General features: G+C 41.9%; 1 protein-coding gene across 19 annotated transcripts in view; it reads left to right on the top strand.

Moving 5' to 3' along the window:
- The window catches only part of setd5 (SET domain containing 5), a 154920-nt gene that overhangs the window by 44718 nt on the left and 84894 nt on the right, over positions 1-25308 (top strand). For 12 of the 19 annotated variants that reach the window (XM_072581986.1, XM_072581973.1, XM_072581975.1 and 9 more), the window contains 2 exons: positions 4431-4486; positions 10956-11134. In XM_072581986.1, the coding sequence (XP_072438087.1) occupies positions 11064-11134 (71 nt within the window). In that variant the 5' untranslated portion in view covers positions 4431-4486; positions 10956-11063. Of the gene's footprint in view, positions 1-4430; positions 4487-9737; positions 9936-10955; positions 11135-25308 lie in introns of all 19 variants that reach the window. The other 7 variants (XM_072581988.1, XM_072581982.1, XM_072581972.1 and 4 more) reach the window with 3 other exon arrangements.

Here is a 25308-nt window from a genome sequence, read left to right as displayed (position 1 = left end):
TGGAGGCTGTGACCAGCGTTCTGCCACAGGCTTTGATGCTGGCTCCACTGTTATTTGTTATTTATATCAATCGTTTATATGAGAATTTAGGAGATATGGTTTTTGAGTTTGTGGATGACACCAAGATTAGTGGTATAGTGGACAGTGAAGAAGTTATCTGTGAAGGCAGCAAAATCTTGATCAACTCGGCCAGTGGGTGGGGAATGGCAGATGGAGTTTAATTTAGATAAGTGCAAGATGTTACATTTTGGTGGGTCAAACCAGGGCAGGATGTATATAGTCAATGTTAGTGCCTTGGACCCGTTATAGAACAAAGAGACATAGAGGTACAGGTTCGTAGCTCCTTGGAAGTGGAATCACAGGTAGACAGGGTGGTGAAGAAGGTTTGTGGCATGCTTGCTTTCATTGATCAGAGCGTTGAGAATAGTAGTTGGGAAAATTTGTTTCAACTATACAAGTGGTCACATTTAGAGTACTGCTTGCAGTTCCAGTCACCCTATTGTAGCAAGGATATTAGTAAACTAGAAAGAGTGCAAAAAGATTTACTAGGATGCTACCTGGACTGAAAGGTTTGAGTTATAAGGAGGTTGGATAGGCTTGTACTGAGGGATGACCTTATAGAGGTCTATAAAATCATGAGAGGTATAGTTAAAGTAGATAGCCAACAGCTTTTCCCCATGGTAGGGGAGTCTAAAATAGAAGGCATAAGTTTAAGGTGAGAGGGGAGAGATACAAAAGGTTCTATAGGGGCAATGTTTTCACAGAGGATGGTGAGTGTCTGGAGCAGGCTGCCAGAGGTAGTGGTGGAAGCAAATACAATTTTGTCTTTTAAGAAACATTTGGACAGGTATATGGATGGGATAAGGTGCAGAAGGCTATAGAAATATAGAAAATAGGTACAGAAATAGGCCATTCAGTCCTTTGAGCGTGCACCACCATTCAACATGATCATGGTTGTTGGTAATGTCTCTCCATACCCCTTAATGCCTTTTATCTGCAAGGGTCCTGTCCAGCTCCCTCTTGAATATATCTAATGAACCAGCCCCAACAACTTCCTGTGGGAGAGTATTCCACAGGTTAACAACTCCAAATGAAGAAATTCTTCCTCATCTCAGTCTTGAGTAGCTTACCCTTTATTCTTAGACTGTGACCCCTGGTTCTGGACTTCCCCAACATCGAGAACATTCTTCCCACATCTAGCCTGTCCAGGCCCATCAGGATTTTATGTTTCTATGAGATCCCCCTTCATTCTTCTGAATTCCAGTGAGTACGTGTCCAGTTGATCCAGTCTTTCCTTGTATGCCAACCCAGGAATCAGTCTGGTGAACCTTCGCTGGACTCCCTTAATAGCAAGAATGTCCTTCCTCAGACTAGGAGACCAAAATTGTACAGTATTCAAAGTGTGGCCTCACCAAGGCCCTATATAACTGCGGCAAAACATACTTATTCCAATACTCAAATCCTCTCCATATGAAGGCCCTCCTCGCTTAGCTTTCCTCACTGCCTCCTGCACCTGCATGCCAACCATCAGTGACTGTTCCACTGTGACACCCAGGTCTCATTACACGTCACCTTTTCTTAAACTGCCAAAATTCAGATAATAATCTGCCTTTCTGTTTTTGCAACCGAAGTGGATAATCTCACATTTATCTATATTATATTGCATTTGCCAAGTATTTGCTCACTCAGCCAGTCTGTCTAAGTCAGCCTGCAACCTCTTAGCATCCTCCTCACAGCATACACTTGCCACCCAGCTTAGTGTCATCTGCAACTTTGGAGCTATTGTATTCAATTCCTTTGTCCAAATCGTTAATGTATATTGTGAACAGCTGGGGTCCCAGCACTGAACCCTGCAACACCCTACTTGTCACCGCTGCTGCTCTGAAAAGGACCTGTTTATTCCAACTCTGTTTCTTGTCTGCCAAACAGTTCTCTATTCGTGTCAATACATTATCTCCGATACCATGGGCTTTAATTTTCTTTACTAATATCTCTTGTGTGGAACCTTGTCAAAAGCTTTTTGAAATTCCAGATGCACATCTACTAATTCACCCTTGTCCACTCTTCTGGTGACATATTAAAAAAATTCCAGAAGATTTGTCAAGCATAATTTCCCTTTAGTGAATCCATGCCGAGTAGGACTGATTCTGTCACTGCTTTCCAAATGCTCAGTTATTACATCCTCAATAAATTGACTGAAGCATTTTCCCAACACGATGTCAGTCTAATTGGCCTATGATTCCCCATTTTCTCTCTCCCTCTTTTTTTTAAAAGAATGGGGTTACATTAGCTATTCTCTAGTCCATTGGAACTCTTTCAGAGTGTACAGAATGCTGGAAAATTATCATCAATGTATCTGCTATTTCTAGGGCCACTTCCTTCAGTATTCTGGGACGCAGAGCATCAGGCACTGGGGACTTATCGGGTTTTAATCCCCAATACCATTTCCCCAGTACTGTTTCCTGACTAATAAGGATTTCCTTCAGTTCCTTCTTCAATACTTGATCCTGTTTCCCTTAGAATTTCCTGAAGGTTGTTTGTGTCCTTCTTAGTGAAAATAGATCTAAAGTATTTGATTAGTTAGTCAGCCATCTTTTTGTTGTCCATTATGAATTCACCTGTTTCTAATTGCAAGGGGAAAGTGAGGACAGCAGATGCTGGAGATCAGAGTCACAAAGTGTGGTGCGGGAAAAGCATAGCAGGTCAGATAACATCCAAGGAGCAGGAGAGTTGATATTTCGGGCATGAGCCCTTCATCAGAATTTATTTTTTTAGATTAGATTAGATTAGATTACTTACAGTGTGGAAACAGGCCCTTTGGCCCAACAAGTCCACACCGCCCCGCCGAAGCGCAACCCACCCATACCCCTAACCTAACACTACGGGCAATTTAGCATGGCCAATTCACCTGACGTGCACATCTTTGGACTGTGGGAGGAAACCGGAGCACCCGGAGGAAACCCACGCAGACACGGGGAGAACGTGCAAACTCCACACAGTTAGTCGCCTGAGGCAGGAATTGAACCCGGATCTCTGGCGCTGTGAGGCAACCGTGCTAACCACTGTGCCACCGTGCACAGTGGGCTCATGCCCGAAACGTTGACTCTCCTGCTACTCGGATACTGCCTGACCTGCTGTGCTTTTCCAGTGCCACACTTTTTGACCCTAATTGCAAGGCATCTAACATTTGTCTTCACTGGTCTTTTTCTGCTGAAAAAAATGTAGACCAAATATGGATCAAACACAGGCAAATGGGGCTAGTTTATGGTGAGAACTGGGTGGCATGAGCAAATTGGCTGAAGGGCCTGTTTCCATGCTGTAGACCTCTTTGATTCTGTGATAATGAAATTAGTCTTGATCTCATTGAATGACAGTTGCAGACTTGATGGGCTGAATGGCATACTTATGCTCCAGTGTCAGGTTGTTTTTTATTATGAAACCTGGAGGGGATGCTGCTCCAAAATGCTTTTAGACAGTTGTGACCAGGGGCAGCGGAAAGGCACCAGGCTAAATCATTTTTAAAATCTGCACTTAAAGGTGGTGTTGTAAATGTGTTTGGCAGTCAGCAATTTGTCTCCATTTCCTATATTATTGACTGGTTTCTTACAAATAGAACTGAATATTGATTGTACTGTTTCTGAATGAAATATGGCATTCTATCCATGGGTGAGGGTTTCAATTGGACAAAAACTGAGATGTGATTGAGTGAGGTGAAACTATGCAGTTGGAAATAAGTTGGCTGATTGATGCCACAGATATGTGGCAGGAAGTTCAGCTCGGTGTCAAATTGTTTTATAAAACACTTCTACAAAACACTTTGGATCAGATGCAAGTATAAGTTGTTAAATTTATTAAGGTTTTTGGATTCCAGTAACAAAGTGAAGACTAATTTTTCTTGATTTATTTATAGAAGAGAAGCTATGCATAATTAAATTTTCTGGGTAATTGAGCTGAAACTAGATAATGAATGCGCCTGTGCATCCATGTAGGTGGGAAGCTGTTCAGTCTGCTCACTGATTTATAGGCCAGAAGAGAGATGGAAAATAGAACTCCTTCAGATGTGACAAGTATGACAGCTTGCTTTGTAAAATAAATGAAACAGCTGCTGTTTTGGTTTCTCTGTTCACATCAGCCTGGCAGTTCTCACTTCCTGTTGATTAAAAGGTGGCTGAATTTGTGATGCTGTTTACCTGAATCCAAAAATTTTTGCATGAAATAAATATATTTGTCACTTTTTAATTAGTTGCCTTCATTGATTTTCTAAAACATGCTGTAGAAGGATGTGTGAACAAGTGAAGTGCCATTTTTAAGTATAGGTGAAAAAAATGTGCATTGTTATGATTGAATTGCATCTATATTCTTCTAAAGAGCATAAATTTTGTTAACTTTGCTATTTGCAAGTGATTAGGTTAATGTCCTCTCTCAACTAGGCTGGTTTCGATGCTCTCCATCCTCCCCAGGACAATTTACAGTGGCAGATGTGCTGGTGAGTCAGTTGTGTTGGTTTCTAGCAGTATGTCAACATAGAGATGCAGTAAGTGGTTGGGATACGTGGGTCGGCTAAGTTATTATTTAACTGAGGCAAAATGGTGGATCTGTCCCAAGATTCAGGAGTGGCTCTGGTATAGAAGTTAGTTATAGACATCTTACAAACTGTTGAGGTCCATCGCTTATATTTAGCTCACTGTTTGTGCTGCAAATGATCTCTCGGTCTGCAGATAATTAAATGTAATTTCGTCCAGAACGTTTCCATTTAATATTCTCTTGGTTTGTCAAGCTAAATGATTTTTAAGTACATTTAAAATGTAGTTTTAAACTAAAAATGGTGCTTTTATTTAATATAGGAGGGGGTATTTTCCTGATCTTGTTTAACCCGGATATGTCTCTTGCCTTAGTAGTTCACAGGAATTTAAAATCTTTATTTCCTCATTCTCCAACTCTCGTCACAAGTTGCACAGCTTTTGTAAGGAGTTGCTAGGTGTGTGGGTGAATTTAAGGTGGAATCTTTTCCTACTTTTAATAAATGTTACTTTTTTTTCCCCGTTATTGTCTTCTGATTATCTGGATTAAAAGATTGAAAGCCTGTGGGAAAGCTACAAATTCAGACAAATATTGGAGCATATTGGTCCATCTCACCCCAGACTCTTCACCATTTTATAAGTTCTGTCGAATAATGATGTGCTATGTTTTTCAACACCAGTAACTGATGTCACAGCTTCCTCTAGTGGCAGAAAAATGTAACATTGTCTCTTATTCAGTTCATTTCCCACTCATATTTACAAATTGTGTCTGCATGTTCTTGTCCTGAATATTTTGGAATTTCAAGCTGCATTCTTCACAGTTACTTGCTGATATGTACAGTAGACTTAAGCTTATTTCAGTTATATTTTCCAGCCAATGTACTCTGCCTATAAAACAGCAGTGACTGCATTTCAAAATAGCTGTTTGGTTGTGAAGCATTTGAGATGTTCAAAGGACATGAAAGGCAATACGTAAATGGAGATTATTTCTCTTTATTTCTCCCTATCAAATAAGAATAAAGTCTGCACGACTACAATGCCTAGTCCTGCATTAGCTTCTCTTACCTTGCCCTCAATGTTACCTTTGCTGTTTGTCCCATCTCCTACTTCCTATCTGCATTATGTCCCTCAGTAACATCATCTTTCACCAACATCTGTCACGAGAAATCTGCTACTTTTACTCTTGTGTAATATCCAGTACCAATGAAATTTCTCCCAGTAATGGCCTCAAGTTCTAATCACTAGTCACTAACTCCATCTCCCTGATTTGTTCGGTATCTGAAATGCCATCAGGCTGTTTGCAACGAGTTCATCTTGGATGTAGGTTTGCTTGCTGATTTGAAAGATTTGTTTTTAGATGTTTCGTCACCATATTAGATAACATTATCAGTGAACCTCTGGATGAAGCACTGGTGGCATGGCCCACTTTCTATTTATGTGTTTAGGTTTCCTTGGGCTGGTGATGTAATTTCCTGTGGTGACATAATTTCCTGCAGTGATATAATTTCTTGTTCTTTTTGCAGGGAGTGGTAAATGGTATCCAAGTCAATGTTTGTTGATTAGAGTTCTGGTTGGAATGCCATGCTTCTAGGACTAAACACAAATAGAAAGTTGGCCATACCACCAGTGCTTTATCCAGAGACTCACCGATGATGTTACCTGGTATAGTGACAAAACGTCTGAAAACTAACCTTCCAGCTCAACGAGCAAACCTACATCCAGCACCTCAACCTGAGCTACAAATTTCCTCAAAACTTGCTACTCGTTCACCATTTTTGATTCTGAACTGAACTTCTGACATACTCATCATCAGCATCTTTTATTTTGTTTCCAACGCTGTTACTTATCCATTTTTTGATATATGCAGACTCAATATTCCAGTTAAAAAAAATCCAAAGAACTGCAGATGCTGGAAATCTGAAACAAAAACAGAAATAGCTGGAGAAATTCAGCAGGTCTTGCAGCATCTGTGAAGAGAAAGCAGAGACAGTGTTTCGGGTCCAGTGACCCTCCTTCAGAAGGTTGTAGCTAGGAGAAGGTTGGGATGTACGCTGAAGATGAGGAGGAGTAAACAATAGGTGGAGATGGAGATCAGAGGGAAAACAGCAGTGGGACAGACAAAGGAATGGATAATACTAAGCCGAAGAGAAAGAAAAACTACTGACTGGCATCATTAGTGGGTGAAAATGGATTGGCTGTGGTTTTTTCTGCTTTTGTTTTAAATATCCCAGTGTTGTCCTGGCTGGCCACCAATCTTCCATCATCCTTCTTTTGTTGAAAACGCTGTTTAAAATTGTGTTGCTGGAAAAGCACAGCAGGTCAGGCAGCGTCAAAGGAGAAGGAGAATCGACGTTTCGGGCATAAGCCCTTCTTCAGGAATGAGGAGGGTGCGCCAAGCAGGCTAAGATAAAAGGTAGGGAGGAGGGACTTGGGGGAGGGGCGTTGGGAATGCGATGTGGTGGAAGGAGGTTAAGGTGAGGGTGACAGGCCAGAGAGGGGGTGGGGGCAGAGAGGTCAGGAAGAAGATTGCAGGTCAAGAAGGCGGTGCTGAGTCTGAGGGCTGGGACTGAGAAAAGGTGGGGAGAGGGGAAATAAGGAAGCTGGAGAAATCCGCATTCATCCCTTGTGGCTGGAGGGTTCCTAGACGGAAGATGAGTCGCTCTTCCTCCAGGCGTCGTGTTGCCATGGTCTGGCGATGGAGGAGGCCAAGGACCTGCATGTCTATGGCTGAGTGGGAGGGGGAGTTAAAGTGTTCAGCCACGGGGCGGTTGGGTTGGTTGGTGCGGGTGTCCCAGAGGTGTTCTCTGAAACGTTCCGCAAGTAGGTGGCCTGTCTTCCCAATGTATAGGAGGCCACAACCGGTGCAGCAGATGCAGTAAATGATGGGTGTTGAGGTGCAGGTGAATTTCTGATTGATATTGAAGGATCCCTTGGGGCCTTGGAGGGAAGTCGGGGGGAGGTGTGGGCGCAAGTTTTTGCATTTTTTGCGGTTGCAGGGGAAGGTGCCGGGAGTGGAGGTTGTGTTGGTGGGGGGGGGGGTGTGGATCTGACAAGGGAGTTGCGGAGGGAGTGGTCTTTCTGGAATGCTGATAGGGGTGGCGAGGGAAATGAATGCGGATTTCTCCAGCTTCCTCATTTCCCCTCCCCCCCACCTTTTCTCAGTCCCAGCCCTCAGACTCAGCACCGCCTTCTTGACCTGCAATCTTCTTCCCGACCTCTCCGCCCCACCCCCTCTCTGGCCTGTCACCCTTACCTTAACCCCCATTCCCAATGCCCCTCCCCCAAGTCCCTCCTCCCTACCTTTTATCTCAGCCTGCTTGGCACACCCTCCTCATTCCTGAAGAAGGGCTTATGCCTGAAACATCGATTCTCCTTCTCCTTAGATGCTGCCTGACCTGCTGCGCTTTTCCAGCAACACAGTTTTAAGCTCTGATCTCCAGCATCTGCAGTCCTCACTTTCTCCTAGTTGAAAATGCTGTTGCCCATTATCTAACTTACCTCTGCCTCATCGCAGTAATCCCTAACCTGCATTGGTTTCTGATCTTTTAAATGCCTTGAATTTAACCCTTTCACTCTACTGTTCAAATCTATCTGTGGCCCCACCCCTCCTTACGCCTGACCTCTTCAATCCATACAATCTCTAAGAAATTCATTATTTAATTCTGGCCAATTGTGAAATCCCAATTTATTTGTCCTACTGGTAACAGTTTTACCTGCAGCTGCCTTGGACTCAAGCTTTGGAATTTGATCACTAGACCTCACTTTTTCTCTCTCCACCTTCAGGATGCTCCTCAACCTATCCTTTTGACCAAGCTTTTGGTCATCCTTCCTAATTTCTTTCCATGTGACTCTGTGTCAATTTCTTTATCTGAGTAAACTTCTGAGAAGTGTCTTGGGAACTATCACTGCAATAAAGTATTGTATAAATGCAAGTTGTGATCTACTGTGTGATGTGAATACACTTAACAGTATTTTCTGTATTGACTGAGTTGGTTACTGCTTCTAATTTGCATGAATCTCTTGGATTTGGAAACCTGGCACACATTGTTCAAATTTTCAAATAATGCCATGTTAGAACAACATTTGATTCTATAAATTTGGGAAGTATAAAATGTACTGGACAAAATGTATTGATCGGTGAAACAATAAGGGAGATATATTATCAATATCAAGTTCAAAAATGAGGAAGAAAATATGAAATAAATGAGAAAAATAAATAATTTTCATTTGTTTGCATTTCTCAGGATCATGAAAAGTATTTCACATCTAATTGTTTACTGTCCTGGTGTTGTGGCAGTCATTTGGTCATGACCAGCTCCAGAAAATAGAAAAAGTAGATGAATAACCAGTTAATTAATATTCTTAATGGTTTTGGTTGCAGAGCTATCTTGGCCATGACACTGTGGGAACTTGGTGATTTTCTTTAAGACCCAAGGATATTTTACACTGGTGCAAAATACAAACTAAAATGCTGAGCTATATAAAGAGTCATCAGGAGAAGGCCAATCGACAAAATAATGTTTGATCTTTTGCCTCAGTTACAACTTATTTTACCTCTTCCCCCATCTTTCTTTATTCTCTTTGTATCCAAAAATCTATCAATCTCTCCTTTGGATGTACACAGTATCTCAACATACGTATCTCTCCTCAAGTTTCAAAGAGTCACAGCCCTTTGAGTGGAAAAAGACTCATCTCACTCCTACATAACTGCTCCCTTTATTATGAGATATAACCACTAGTTTTAGATTTCCCTGCATCTTAAAACATCTTTAAGAAAACATCTTAAATGTATAAATGCTGTCAAGGCCCTCAAGTATTTTATGTATTTCAATGTGACCACCTCTTATTCTTCTTAACCTTATGGAATACAGGCTAGTCTACTCAGTCTCTCCTGTTACAACGATCCTCGCATCACAGGAAACAGTAAGTGAACCTGAGCATCGTATCCTCTCAAAGGTTGTGGTGCAGTGGTAGTGAACCTTACTCTGGGCCAGAAGGTCCAAATTTAAGTCCCACCTGCCCAAGAGATGTTCTAAAGTGTTTAAAAAGATTGATCAACAGCTATTTATAATTTGAAAGTTGTGCCCCCAATGTTGCAGGAACTCACACATTTGATTTGCTTTTAAATTTTAGTTTCTTAGCAACCGAACCATTGTAATTATTGTTATGTTCCCTTAGTTTTCTGTGCTCTGATGGTGTTTCATTCTTCATTCTCAGGATGGCAGGCTATAACTATTGGAGTACTGCGAGGATCAGTGCTGGGACCACAGCTGTTCACAATCAATATAAATGGTCTGGTTGTGGGGACCAAATGTAATATTCCCAAGTTTGCTGATGACACAAAACTGAGTAGGAGTGCAAGTTGGGGAGGATATAATGAGTCTTTAAGAGGACTTGGATGGGCTAAGCGAATGGGTAAGACGTGACAGATGGAATATAGTATGAATAAGTGATAGATTATCCACTTTGGGAGGAAAAGCAGAGTATTTCTGAATGGTGAAGGGTTTATATGCAGTTTTGGGCTCCTTATGGAAGGAAGGATATACTTGGCACAGAGTAAGTGCAATGGAAGTAAACCAGACTAATCCCTGGAAAGGTGCGATTGTTTTATGAGGAGAGATTGAGGAAACTGAGCCTGAATTCTTCACAAAGAATGAGATGTAATCTTATTGAAGCTGAGAAAGTACTTACAGGCTTGGCAGTTTGGATGTAGGGTAGTACGTTTCCCTTGGCTAGGACTGGGGACATATTCTCAGAAAAGGGTTAGGCCAATTAAAACTGAGAAGAGGAAGAATTTTTTTTCACTCTCAGGGTGTTGAATCTTTGGAGTTTTATATCTCAGAGAGCTGTGAAATTTCAACCAAAGAACAGGTTCAAGTTCAAACTTGATAGCTTTCTGGGCTCTAATTATATACAAGGGTTAGGAAGATAAGCAAACAAAAGTGGCATTGAAGTAGATGATCAACCATAATTTTAGTGACCCTCGATGAGTTGAACAGCTTATGAATGTTCCTATGATTTTCAGTACACGGTCAACAGTTTGAAACATGCTATCCAAGATGCTGTCTGTGGAAGAGAAATGGACAGAAAAATCGACAGGTTCTCTTTCCTTCAACATTTATGTTTGAATTTCAAGAGAGTCTTTTTAAATTGACTATGATTTTCAATTGCCACTTCAAAAATATAGACTTTCAGAAAGCAGTATCTCTTGAAGAATATACGGAGTCAGAATGCTGAAATATAATGTGTAACAATGAGACTGTATATACCTTTTGGAAATAATGCCACAGGACAGAACTTTATCGTTTTGCTCCAACTTAATTTACACAGCACATTTTACAATGCCTAAATAACATGACTGAGAATTTAAATTTGTATAAATTCTTTAATTCATATTGTTCTTACTTTGTTTTTCAATCTTCCCCTCTTTTGCAGTTTCCCTCATGTCCATGATCTACTTGCAACACTGTGGCTGCTGGGCCTCGGTGTGGTCAGGCACTGTGCTTCGGACCCCTTGATAAACACAACTTGGTGTTGGACGTCATGAGCATAGTAATTCCACTGGGAGTTACTACACCAGATACTTCATACTCTGATATGGCTGCTGGATCAGAGTGAGTATCATTTGGAAAGCAGAGGAGACTGGGCAGTCGGTGGTGAACAGGATCTTTTTTTGTGGGAGGTTGGCAAAATGGATATTTTGTTTTGATGATGATGAATGCTCTTTAAAGCAGAAACCTTGAGGAGGCACTGTAGTAGAATTATGTATAACATGCTGAGGAACAAACTTTAGGATTTTAAACTGAATATTCCTTTTACATGTCAACACAAGGCTTTTGTAACTACTGTGTTCTACTTTTGTTGCCATATCCATGGCATATTACCAATTATTTGATTCCCAACTTATTTCACCTTCCCTATTCAATAATCTCTTTCCCCATTTCTCAGAAAGGTTTTCTCTGAGTGGCATCAGTCATTTATATTTATCTGAATATTTACCTATTTACAATTGACAACTGAACAAGATCTATGCTTCAGGCCCAAGACTATGTTAGCAATATATTAATAAGTCCACCAGTGTATAACAAATCAAATATATAACTTGTCCTGATCCTCTCATCAGCTTTCAATCTTAACCTCAACTCCAGGAGATATAATTCTCAAAACAAAACGCTGATAATATCTGTGCACTTGTACCTGTCCCTCATCTTGCATCTCTTACACTTGACTTTAACATCTCACACACACACGCACACGCACGCACGCACGCACACACGCACACACAAACACGTCTGCTCTTCCATTCAGAAGCTGTTTTATGTTCCATGTTGACTGCTGAAAGGCTCGCTGATGAGCATGTGACACATAACATTTACATGCTCAAACTTGAGGCAATGACCTTTTCAACAAGAGAAAATTTAACCTTCACCTTTAACTTTAACATTACGATCCCTCAGTGAGGAGTGAGGAACTTTGCTTTGTGTTGCCCAAATCCTGCCCATTATTACAAGGCACAAATCAGGAGATAGATTACTCTCCATTTTTCTGGATGAGTGTAGCTTCAAAAAGACTCAAAAGTTCAATATTATCTAGGTCAAAGCAGCCCATTTGATTGGCATCCCATCCACCACCTTAAACATTCACTGTCTCCACCACTGATACACCTGGCAGCATTGATTACCATCTACAAATTGTACTGCTGGAACTTAGCAAAACTTTTCCCTTACCATCTACCACTTAAAGGGGCAAGTGCAGCAGAGGGGAATGTTACCACCTACAAGTTCCCCTCCAAGCTATTCTCACTTGGGAGTATGTCACTATTTCATTACTGTCACTGGTGTAAAATTCTGGATCTCCCTTCTTAACAGCACTGACAGTGTAACTGCATCACATGGACTGCAGTATTTTAATATGGCAGCCCACCACTGTCTCCTCAGAAACATTGGGTTGGGCAAAAACTATTGTCCTGGCCAGTGAAACCTACATCTTGTGGAATTTTTAAAATGAGGCCTCATGACTGCTCAAACTTTGGTATACCTGGTTCATCCTGCTGTATTCATTGTGGTGGATTCTGTACCTAAAGAAATGGTAATTTTATCCTCTGTTAATATTGGTCTTGCTGCTAACTCTAAGCTATAAAGAACGGAGTGTGTTTTCTGATTGCAGAGTAGATCTGCCAGGATCTTTTCTCAATTGGATTAAATTAGTATAACCTGGAATTAGTACAATATTTGGACAAATTTACTATAAATCAAGGGCTTGGGCTAAGTTGGAATGGGATGTCCGATTGCTTATCAGTGGTCAGTGTCATATGTTTATATGTGAGAAATTTGTGTGTATAAAATGGATCTGATGATTAAATCATTGAAAAGTCAATATCATGGTTCTCTGATGGTTACTGATTGGGGTCGAAAGTGGTTCAGGTTGTAAGTTTGCTCGCTGAGATATAGGTTTGTTCTCCGATATTTTGTCACCATGCTAGGTAACATCATCAGTGAGTCTCCGTTGAAGCGCTGGTGTTCTGTCCCGCTTTCTGTTTATGACATTCATTTTGTTAGTCATATACAAGATACCCTGCAAGGACTACAACAAGCACTACATTGGACAGACAGGCAGGAAGCTAGCCACCAGGATACGCAAACACCAACTATCCACCAAAAGACATGACCAGCTATCACTAGTATCCTTACACACAGATGAAGAAGGACACCACTTCGACTGAGACATCCATCCTAGGACAGGCTAAACAGAGACGCGCATGGGAATTCCAAGAGGCCTGGCATTCAAATTGTAACTCCATCAATAAACACATCGATTTGGAGCCCATTTACCAACCTTTGAGAAAAAGAACCGGAAATGATATCACCCACCTTAACAGACCAAGTTACATGGACAGAAAGTGGGACAGAACACCAGCACTTCACCGGAGGCTCACTGATGATGTTACGTAACATGGTGATGAAACATCTGAGAACACACCTACTGGCTCAGCGAGTAAATTTACAACCTGAACCTCAATCTGAGCTACAAATCTTCTCAAAAATGGCAAAGTAGAAAGTGGCATTTGAATTTGGGGTAGTGGGTGGACAGCCTTGATTTGGTATTAGGCATTGTGTTTCTTTGTAGTTTGCAGTCAGAAGTTGGCTTGTAACTTTGATTTTGCACATAGAAACTTGACAGAGTTCCTGAGTCTCATCATTTGCACTTGCATCTGGAGAGCAGTATTTCTAGTCTGTTTTTGAATACATCCTTGAGTGTGTTGATTGTCCAACAATGGTTTCTGGAAATGTCCGGTGTGCAACTCTCAGAATGGTCACAAACGCTAAACTAGCTTATTTACTCCAAGATGTCTATGCTGGCTTTTGTAGGAGCAACTTTGCCATTCTTCTCCCTTATCCTCACAGCCTTGCATATTTTCCTGTTCAGATGATGATCCAATTCCATCTTGAATGCCTTGATTAATCCTGCCTTTAACATAATCTCAGGCTGTGAAATCCAGTTTTAGATTAGATTAGATTACTTACAGTGTAGAAACAGGCCCTTCGGCCCAACAAGTTCACACCGACCCGCCAAATCGCAACCCGCCCACACCCTTCCCCTACATTAACCCCTTCGCCTAACACTACAGGCCATTTAGCCTGGCCAGTTCACCTAACCTGCACATTTTTGGACTGTGGGAGGAAACCGGAGCACCCGGAGGAAACCCATGCAGACACTGGGAGAATGTGCAAACTCCACTTTGCCTGAGGCGGGAATTGAACCCGGGTCTCTGGCGCTGTGAGGCAGCAGTGCTAACCACTGTGCCACATGAATCAGCTTAAGTAGTATGATTTCATCTTTTGCCAATGGCCTTAACTCTGTAAAATTATCAAATATCCGCTTTTAGTATTAAAGAGCAATTTTGATTTTTATGAGGGGGTTGATGGAATGGATTTCACAATGATGTTTCTATTGCAATGTCTGGTAATTTATTTGGTAGAAATAGACTTTCGAACATTTCACACAACCTGGTTATGTTTCATGATTCTGTATGAAAAGCAAGGCTAATAAACCAACTTTTTTTTGCAAACTGCCTTTAAACGCCCCCACGCTTTAAATGTGTACAATGTCTTTCTGTTCAATCTTCCTTAATTCTATAACTGCTGCAAAATGACAAGATCAGTGGTGTTAACTTGTCCCATAATTGTGTTACAAATCATTAACAATTTAATTCTTAATAACTTAACTCTTAACCTATGAACTCTTACTAACTCACTGGCTCTTTCAACTTGCCTTTTGCTCACCACTTCCAACCTTTTACTCGCTGTCTGTCCCAATTGCTGTGCTTGCTATTTGTTGGCCTATCTGTTTGGTTCTTGTCTCTTGCTCCTTACTGGTGAGCTGGAAACTGAGCAAGAGAGCTGGATGGGTGGTGAGCTGGCATGCCAGGCGAATTGGTGGCATGCAGTAGGGCTGTAGAGGGCAAGCGGAAAGCGAAAGGAAGTAATGAGTGAATGCTGTTTTCATTGCACCTCAGGGTAATGGAACCAGGGAAAGAGAAGAAGAGGAGGAAGAAGCTCGAGTTTGAGATTTATCTACCTGATTGTTGGGTGGGAAGTGAAGGCTTTCTGTGGAGGTTCTCTGCTTGTTGTTCAGTTTCGGGGAATCAGCTGGTGTTTATTATTCAATCTGAGTGATAGCTTCAGGCTCCAGGAATTGACACAAGTGAATTTTGGCTGTTAATTCCGCCTGATTAATCATGTCAGGCTTCTCTGTCACCTGTTTATTTCATGTCCTGGGGGAATCTACCATTTCTTTGCTGATGGGCTAGAGTGGCAGTAAATCTCATTTAACCATTGGGATGTGCGTGGGTGTAACAATTAAGTGATTGGCACTCGATAGATTGTTCTGCAGCTGTGCAACTTAGAGGGAATACTGCTTCTTTTTCTTCAAAACCTTTGGTTGTTTGGTCCAATTCACTCAGTGTCCAATCATAAGGTAGCCCTCTTGTGCAGGAATCAATCCAGTGAACCTCTGCTGCATTGCCTCTTGTGCAAATACCTCTCTATATCCTTTCTTAAATATAAAAACAAAAGTACATACAGTATTCCATATATGGTCTTATCAAGGACTTCTACAATTATTGGAAAGCTTCTTTGGTTTTGATATTCCATTCACCCTCACTGTCTGCTTCCTGAATGTTAACCAATCTTCCATCTGATCTCATAACGACCTCTAACTTAAAATTAAAAAGTAGTCCTCTAGTACCCTAAAAGAATTTGTTCTGATCTCTTTGCATTCAGTTCTATAGTCACCAGCATAGGAGCTTTAATTAGACCATTAGGACTCATTATGGAAGAAATCTAGGTTCAGGTTCTTTCTTAATTCACTTGGGGTGGGCATCACTGGTTGACCAGCATTTATTACCTCTCCTTGGCTGCTGCCTTAAACTGTGTCAGAAGTCACATGATACCAGGTTATAATCCAACTGGTTTATTTGAAATCACGAAATCACAAGCTTTTGGCACAGCTGCTTTGTCAAGTGAAGCACTAGGACTTTGCCCACCCCAATCCAATACCAGCACCTCCACATCATTCTTAAACTGCTGATTTTAACCCAGTGACAGTGAAGTAATAATGATATGTTTCCAAGTCAGGATGGTGATTTGCTTGGCGAGGAACTTAAAGTGGTGGTCTTCCATGTATCTGCTGCCCTTGTTCTTCCAGATGGAAGAAGTCATGGCTTTGGAAGGTGCTGTCTAAAGATCTTTGAATCTGTTGACATAAGCAAGCAGTTTTATAAGGTACTCAATGAAATGTTACAATATAATCTTAAGCTTTGATAAATGAGCAAAAATTGTGATGCAGTTTGCTGATTGATGGTTTGTACTTTGTCATTCACTGTACACATTTGACTGAGAAATCTTCCCCATTCATCATTTTTAATAAAATGGGAGACTTTGGCTGACACTTATTTATACAATGTTAAATTTGGTTGACAGAGCTCATCAAGTATAGCTAAAAGTTCATCCAGTTTTTCCTTTAACTTGTGCATCTGGAGACTTTTGGAATACTGTGTTCAGTTCTAGTCTCCCTGCTATGGGAATGATGTTGTGCAACTTGAATTCAGAAAAGATTTACAAGGATGTTGCTTAGGTTGGATGGTTTTAGCTATAGGGAGAGGCTGAATAGGGTGTGGCTATTTTCCCTAGAGCTGAGGGGTGCCTTATTGAAGGTTATAAAATCATGAGGGGCACATATAAAATGAATAGTTAAGATCTTTTTCCCAGGGTAGCGGAGTCCAAAACTAGAGGGTAAAAGTTTAAGGTGAGAGGGGAAACATTTAAAAAATGCCTAAGGGGCAACTTTTTAAGAGGGTGGTGCATGTATGGAATAAACTGCCAGAAGAAATGAGAATATTTCAAAAGCATCTGGATGGGTATATTAATAGGAAGGTTTTAGAGGGATATGGGCCAAATGCTGGCAAAGTGGACGAGATTAATTTAGGATATCTGGTCGGCATGGATGAGTTGGACTGAAGGGTCTGTTTCCCTGCTGTACATCTCGATGACTCTGTTTGATGAGTCTTGAGGTGAATTGAATTGTGCAGCTGTCAGGAAATTTGTCATTGAATGTCATGTAATTCTGCAGTTGGTATTTTAACAGTCTGTACACAGGTTCCCAAAGTGTCTTGCATCTCATACCTTCATGAGGCCAGAACACAACTATGAGTGATTGTTTAACAAAATTGATACCTGGGAAGACATTAAAATCTAAAATTGCTAAGCCGTGATGAACCAGACCGAAAACGTTATGCTTGCAGGATTACTTTTGACATCCTGAAATCGATACATTTTTGTCATTGTAAGCTTTTTAGCAAATGTGCATCTTCACCTCAATCTTCTTGCTGTCAGCCTTTTACTTCACAATGATACCAACTTATACTGCAATAACCTGAACTTCTGGGAGAAGCAAGAGAATTAGCAACATCAACAGCAGCTAAAGCATCACCAACTGTCTGCTACTAAGTAAGTGCCGCTCTACAGGGCAGAGAGTTTGGATACAGTGGGCTGTCTCTAAAGAAGAGGGCTGTTTAATAGAATCAACTGACAGAGACAGAGAGAAGAACAGCTTTTTTGACATGTGTGCGCACCAGTGTCTCAGAGAATCATGATTTCACACTATATCCTTGGAAGAAGACTACCTTCCCAGTGGGAAAGCTGAGTATGCATTTCTGGTAGCAGTCACGAGAGTCTTTTCCAAGTTCCCATTTCTCTCCCAAGTTGAGTACTCTCTTTCAAGGAAAGTCATGATTGTAATATTGGTATACATCACAGAACCAGGCATTTCAGCCCAACTCAAAAGTGCTGCATTATGTAGAGAGAAGAGAAGGACAACATTTGTGGAGGTTAAAAGTGAGGAATGGATAAGAGATGGGGCAAAAATGAAAGCAGATGTTAGCTATTCAGATGGTGGTTGCAGGAGGTGCCTAGAGAGAGCAGGATGAGTTCTGACCAAAGATCAGTTGACCTAAGTGCTAACTCTGCCTTCTCTCCACAGATGTTACCAGATGTGCTGGTTTTTCAGCAATTTCTGTTTTTGCTTCTGATTTCCAGTATCTGGAGTTCTTTGGTTTTGTTGAGTGCATGGTATGTTGTTTAGAGGAGTACAGGACAATGCTGGGTCAGAGTGAGATTTGGCACCTGAAAATGTTATAATGCTCATCTTTCTCACTGTTGAGAATCTTGACCTATAGGATGCCATTGTCAGGTTGGGGGAAATCAGGCCTCTTTTTGCTGATTTTCGTTGGCCTTTTGTCTTGACACTTGCTTGATTTGAGAGGCTGTTTTCTTTCTCACATCCTTGGGAAGCATCAACTCGCTTTTACCTTTCAGATCCTGCAGCAAGGCTTCCAGATAAAAGTGACATCTGGAGCGATGGGAGTATGGGGTACGCTTCTTTGATCTTCCTTTGTATTGCAGTGATTTCTGGAGCTTCATAAAACCGTATCTAGTTTAACTATTCCGATTTTTAGTTGGAAATCCTTTCTTGAATAGATTTGGTCATCGTCCTATCCACCTTCTGACCCTTGATGTTTGGGAAACCCAGAATTGAATGTCTATTCCATAGCTCAGTTTAAGAGCCATGATAATGCTCCACTGCAGATTCTAATGGGTTGATGACCCACTATAGCTCCTACTGGGGCTATCATTTGAACATTCTGATCTTTATGTTTGCATTTCAGAAGATGTGAAATTGGAGTTTAGTTGCATTTGTACTGGTGAGTATCTGCTGTTGTAACTGATACGTTGCTCAGGGCAAGTCCATTATGGAGACATGATTAATATTATTACAACATGAATTGCCCAGAATGGACCCAGAGCTTCCTGTTTGCACTGTTCACACAACGTGTTTTGACAAATAAAGTCACAAAAGATGCTATTATAGGAATTGGCAGTCTCATGACTGGCATGTGTTCCTTTCTGATAATTTCTGTAGATCAGCTACATTTAAGCATTTGTGGTGATGTTGTATTGTTTGCAACCTGTGGAATAGAGCTAAAATCAAATACTGCAATTTTCTCTCCCTATTTAATTTTATTGTGATACTTTTATACATTTCAATCATGTGTCCTAGATTTTTACAGTATGCTCAAACCAGTGACTTAGGACAATATTTCTGGAAGATTGGGATGGGTGGAGGATCTTTTCCATGTCTTCATTCTTCACACTCGACATCAGATGAGCAATATGACAAATCAGCTGGTAGTGGAGAGAGAGAGAAATATTGACTGGGATCAGGCTGTATTTCCAGCATGTGGAATCTTGCGGTTTTGGATGCTGTAGCAGGTAGGGTGAAAGGCAAGATGAGAAATAGTCAGGAGATGACATTTATCTAAGTGCTTCAAGAGGGGTAAATGCTGAAAAACCCTGCACCTGATAGACTCCAAAATTTAATCTTAAACTCTCCCAATATCCTAATGGTGCTGGAAGGAGGGGTCTTTCTGAGAATGGTGTTTAACCATACTTTACCTAGTGGATTTGGGTAAAGTGCAAAATGATACTGGAGAGAGAATAGATAGTGACTTTGTATCAGGCAAGCGCAAATTCTGTTGGAAAAGAACTGCTGATTAGATTAATTTGGAGATAATTAAACTGAGAGAATGGTTTCTATGCATGCCAGCTGGTGAGCTGTCTGATCAGTTTCCATGCATCTGCATTTAACGAATTTGAGCTTTCAGCTTGAACTTTTGGAAGATTAGATTAGATTAGATTAGATTAGATTACTTACAGTGTGGAAACAGGCCCTTCGGCCCAACAAGTCCACACCGCCCCGCCGAAGCGTAACCCACTCATACCCCTACCCCTACATCTACATCTACCCCTTACCTAACACTATGGGCAATTTAGCATGGCCAATTCACCTGACCTGCACATCTTTGGACTGTGGGAGGAAACCGGAGCACCCGGAGGAAACCCACGCAGACACAGGGAGAACGTGCAAACTCCACACAGTCAGTCGCCTGAGGCGGGAATTGAACCCGGGTCTCTGGCGCTGTAAGGCAGCAGTGCTAACCACTGTGCCACCGTGCCGCCCACAAATTATTGCATCTCGTGGGTGTAAGCCTGATCTATAGAATTTGTTGGTACTCACTGGATTTATATTGCAATGTGGATTGGGGGGGGTGGGGGGAAGAGTTTTGTTTTAACTGCTATTAGTAATTACTATTATTAGTTTGCCATTAGTGGCATTTACAAATGGTGTGCATAATGGTGCATATAATACGCAAAAGCAGTAGTATTCACACTGTAGATGTTTTCTATAACCTGGGTTGTGGCGTGAATGATAATTAAGCAGATGAAAAGGTTCATTGAAACATCACATGATCAAGGAAGAAAAATGCTACATTTTGTTTTGTTGGTGACCTCTGCTGGTAAGAAATAGAATGGATTTTTCCTGGCATAAGGCATTGTGAAAAGGCCTTATTCCTGTCTTGTGCAGCTAACAGGAGAGAGGAATATTGAATTTGATAATATTTAACACAGCCCTTGCAGTCAATAGATTTTGATTTATATTCTCTTCAAAACTTAAAAATGTGTTGCTGGAAAAGCACAGCAGGTCAGGCAGCATCAAAGGAACAGGAGAATCGACATTTTGGTCTTAAGCCCTTCTTCAGGAATCGATTCTCCTTCTCCTTTGATGCTGCCTGACCTGCTGCGCTTTTCCAGCAACACATTTTTAAGTTCTGATCTCCAGCATCTGCAGTCCTCACTTTCTCCTATTCTCTTCAAAACATCAGGATTATAACACATAGTCATTAAACTAGGATAGAAACAAAACAGAAGTTGCTGGAAAAGCTCAGCAGGTCTGGCTGTATTTGTGAAGAGAAATGAAAGTTCATGTTTCGGTCTGCTGATCCTTCCTCAGAACTGATGGCAGCTAGGAACATATTGGTTTATATGCAGAAGATAGGTTGGGAGGGCAGGGGGAGGGGGTAAGGAGTAAATGATAGGTAGGGATAGAGCCCAAAGAGACAGAACAACAGTTAGACAGACAAAGGAGTGGATAATGGTCTTGCTAGGCAGGTGAATTGCTGGTAAAGGAGACTGTTAGTGGCTAACAATAGGTAGTATGTACTGTAATGGCACACTATGTGAAAACAAGGCCTGGTGTGTAGAGTAGGGGGCTAGGACGTGGGAGAGTTCAGGCCTTAAAATTATTGAACTTGAGTCTGGAGGGCTGCAGTGTCCCCAAGCGGAAAATGAGGTGGTGTTCTTCCAGGTTGCTCTGAGCTTCTCTGGATCATTGTAGCAAGTCTGAGACAAAGGTGTTGGCCAGGGAACAGAATGCGAGGATATACAGTCCAGGTAGCTGTGGGAGTCACTGGGCTTATAGTAGATATTAGTGGCCAATATTCCCAGAAATAGAAATAGAGATGTCAAGGAGGTGAAGGGAGGAGTCAGACACCAGATGAAAGTGAAGGCGGGGTGGAAATTGGAAGCAAAATATATGAACTTATCCAATTATGGATGAGAGAGGGAAGCAGCACCAATATCGCAAGAGTTGTGGGTGGGGGCCAGAATAGGATTGGAACAAGGAATGTTCTACATACCCTGCTAAGAAACTGGCACAACTGGGACCCATGGCCACCCTCCTGACCTGAAGAACATGAGTGGAGTTAAAAGAGAAGTTGTTCAGGGTGAGGACAAGCTCAGTCAAGTGGAGGAGGGTGGTGATGGGTGGGGACAGTCAGGCCTTTGCTCTGGCAGGAAGTGGAGATCCTTGAGACCATCCTGGTAGGAGATGGACAAGTAAAGGGATTGCATGTGCATAGTAAAGAGGAGGCAAACTCTCTCAAGTGTGAAAGGAGTCATGGATGTATGCAGGCAGGGACTGGACAAGGGGAGCAAGGACTGAGTCAAGGTAGGAAGAGAGAGATTCTGTGTGGCAGGAGCAGGTTGAAACAATGGGTCTGCCCAGACAGCCCTGTTCATGGATTTTTGGGAGGAGGTAGTTCCCCAGTCCTGCTCAGCTTGCTTCTATCAGTTTGGAGGCAATGAGTTGGAGATCACTGGATGAAATGAGGTCAGTGACCATAGTTGATACAACGGCCTGATGTGCCTCGGTGGGGCCGTAGTCCAGGAGAAGATAGGAGGAGGTATCTGAGAGTTAGCGCTCAGCCTCAACAATGTAGAGGTCAGTATGCCAGTCTACAACAGCACTACCCTTACCGGCAGCTTCATAACAAAGTCAGGTTGGATCTAAGTGCATGGAGTGCAGTCAGTTTGGAGGGAGGTAGGTTGGATTGGGTGAGCAGGGACAGAGAAATTAAGGTGACCAAATCTATGTTTTGCCTGTTTTTAAAAAAAAAGACCCTGAGCTTCCAGTTGCCTTCCACTTTAGCATACCACCATGTTGCCTGGCCAACATCTCTGTCTCAGGCTTGCTGCAGTGCTCCAGTGAAGCTCAGAGCAAGCTGAAAGAACAACACCTTATTTTCTGCTTGGGGACCTTACAGCCCTCTGGATTCAGTAATGAGCTCAATCATTTTGGTGCCTGAATTCTCCCATATCCTAGCCCCTACCCCACACACTAGGCCTTGTTTGCACATAGTCTGCCGTTCCAGCACACTACCTATTGTTAGCCACTAACAGTCTCCTTTAACAGCAATTCTTCCTCCTAGCAAGACTGTTATCTGCTCCTTTACCTGTCCAGCTGCTCTTCTCCCTTTGGGTTCTCTACCCACTAATCATTTACTCCTTACCCTCTCCCCCATTCTATCTTCTGAGGAACGGTCACTAGACACAAAATGTTAACTTTGATTTCTCTTCACAGATGCTGCTAGACCTGCTGAACTTTTCCAGCAACTTCTGTTTTTGTTTCCACAGTTTTTTCAGTTTTTATTAGAGTACTTTAAAGCATAGATGCAGTTGTAACTTAGGAAAATATGACAAGCAACTTGCACCCAATTAGTTTCCAGATAGTCATTTAGGAGCAGTGTTAGTTAATTGATAAATATTCATAGAATCCCGACCGTGTAGAAACACTCTCTTCGGCCCAGCAAGTCCACACCAACCCTCCGAAGCATTACCCACCCAGAACCATTCCCTGATCCCTATATGTACCCCTGACTAATGAACCTAACTTACACGTCTCTTAACATTATGGGCAATTTAGCATGGCCAATTCACCTCACCTGCACATCTTTGGATTGTGGGAGGAAATTGGAGTACTCTGAGGAAACCCACGCAGACACTGGGAGAATGTGTAGACTCCACACAGGCAGTCACCCGAGGCTGGAATCGAACCTAGGTCCCTGCCGCTGTGAGGCGGCAATGATAATTACTGAGCCACTGTGCTGCCCCATATTGGCCAAGGTGCTAGGAGAACTCCCCTGCTTTTTTTTTTGAAGAGTGCCATGATCTGTTTTATTGCATTCATCTAAATTAACAATGTTGCTTGATATCATTTTTAAGCTGGCATCTTTGACACACTGAGATGAGAGACTACTATGATGCAAGAGGTCTAATACTGAGCCACACAAAACACTTCAATATTATTAATAAGGGATACAGTAGTATAATAGTTGTGTTACTGGACTAGTAAGTTAGATGCAGGCTTGTGAGTTCAAATGCACTGCTACAGCTGGAAAGTTTAAATTTTTTGATTCATTTATGGGACATTTGCATAGTTGGCTAGCTGGCATTTATTGCCTGTCCCTAGTTGTTTTTAACAAGGTGGTACTGAGCTGCCGCCTTGAACAACTGCAGTCCACCTGCTGTAGATTGACTCACGATGCCATTAGGGGGGTATTCCAGAATTTTGACCCAGGGACAGTGAGTGTTGTTGAAACTGCACCCATCCATGCAAGTGGGGAGTATTCTATCACTTTCCTGAGTTGTACCTTGTAGATGGTGGACAGATTTTGGGAGTCAGGAGGTTACTTGCCACAGTATTCCAGCTTCTAACCTGCCTTTGTAGTGTTTTTATGTGGCAGGTCCAGTTCAGTTTCTGGACAATGATTATCCCCCAGGATAATGATATATGGGAATTTAGTGATGGTAACACCATTGAATGTGATGGAGTGGTGATTAGATCATCTCCTATTGGAAATTATCATTACCTGGCATTTATGTGGTGCAAACGTTACTTGTTACGTGCTATTTTTCAGCCCAAGCCTGGGTATTCTTCAGATGGACTGCTTCAGTTTCAGACCAAATGATACTGAACATTGTGCAATTACTGGCAAACATCTCCACTCCTGACGTTATGATGGAGGGAAGATCATTAACAAAGCAATGAAGTTGGTTAGGCTTAGTACATTGCCCTTAGCACACGCCTGCAGAGACGTCCTGGAGCTGAGATCACAGACCTTCTCCAACAAGCGCAACCATCTTCCTATGTGTCAAGTATAACTTTAACCAGCAGAGAGTTTGCCACCTGATTCCCACTGATTACGGTTTTACAAGGACTTCTTGATGTCAAAGGCTGTCACTCTCACCTTGCGTCTGGATTTCAGTGCTTTTGTTTGAACCAAAGTTGCAATGAGGTCAGGAGCTGAGTGGCCCTGAAAAAACCAAATTGGGCATCACTGAGCAGATCCTGCTTGTTAGGACGGTTGATGACACCTCATATCTTTTGTCTGGGACATACCTGTAAGTTATGATTCTCTGAGTATGAATATGTCAGGCATAAGTAATTGGTGAGATGTCTCACCTAGTTTGGGATGTAGCCCACAGATTTTGGTAAGGAGGACTTTGCACGTTCGACAGGTCTGTTTTTGCCATTGTCAATGTCAGGTGGTCCTTCTGATTTCATTTCTTTGTTGAGACAAAGAGATAACTGGCATTTTTCTGCAAGGCCATTTCAGAATCAACCACATCTGTGGGTCTGGAATTAAGTGTTGGCCAGACCAATTGAGGACGGCAGATTTCCTTCCCTGAGGGAGGGCTAGTGAGCCAGATGGGTTTTTCTGACATTGGCAATGGTTTCATAGACTTGTAATTCCAGATATTTTTATTGAATTAAATTTTCACCACCTGCTGTGGTGGGATTTGAACCCAGGTCCTCAGAATCTTAGCTGAGTTTCTGGATCAATAATCGAGTGATAATACCACTAAGCTAACAGCTCCCCATTCCTTCATTGAATTAAATTAACCTGTAGTAAAGACAGTGTGATTAACAGTGGCTACAAAACCTCTGGATTGCAGTCTTTTAAAAAAAACAACCATCTGGTTCACTAATGTCCTTTAGGAAAGGAAATCTGCCATCCTTACCCAGTGTGGCCTTTGTGTGATTCCAGATTCAC

Source organism: Chiloscyllium punctatum, chromosome 12 (assembly GCF_047496795.1).
Source record: "Chiloscyllium punctatum isolate Juve2018m chromosome 12, sChiPun1.3, whole genome shotgun sequence".
In the NCBI taxonomy this organism is placed as follows: domain Eukaryota; kingdom Metazoa; phylum Chordata; class Chondrichthyes; order Orectolobiformes; family Hemiscylliidae; genus Chiloscyllium; species Chiloscyllium punctatum.
This window is presented reverse-complemented; position numbering and strand designations above follow the sequence as displayed.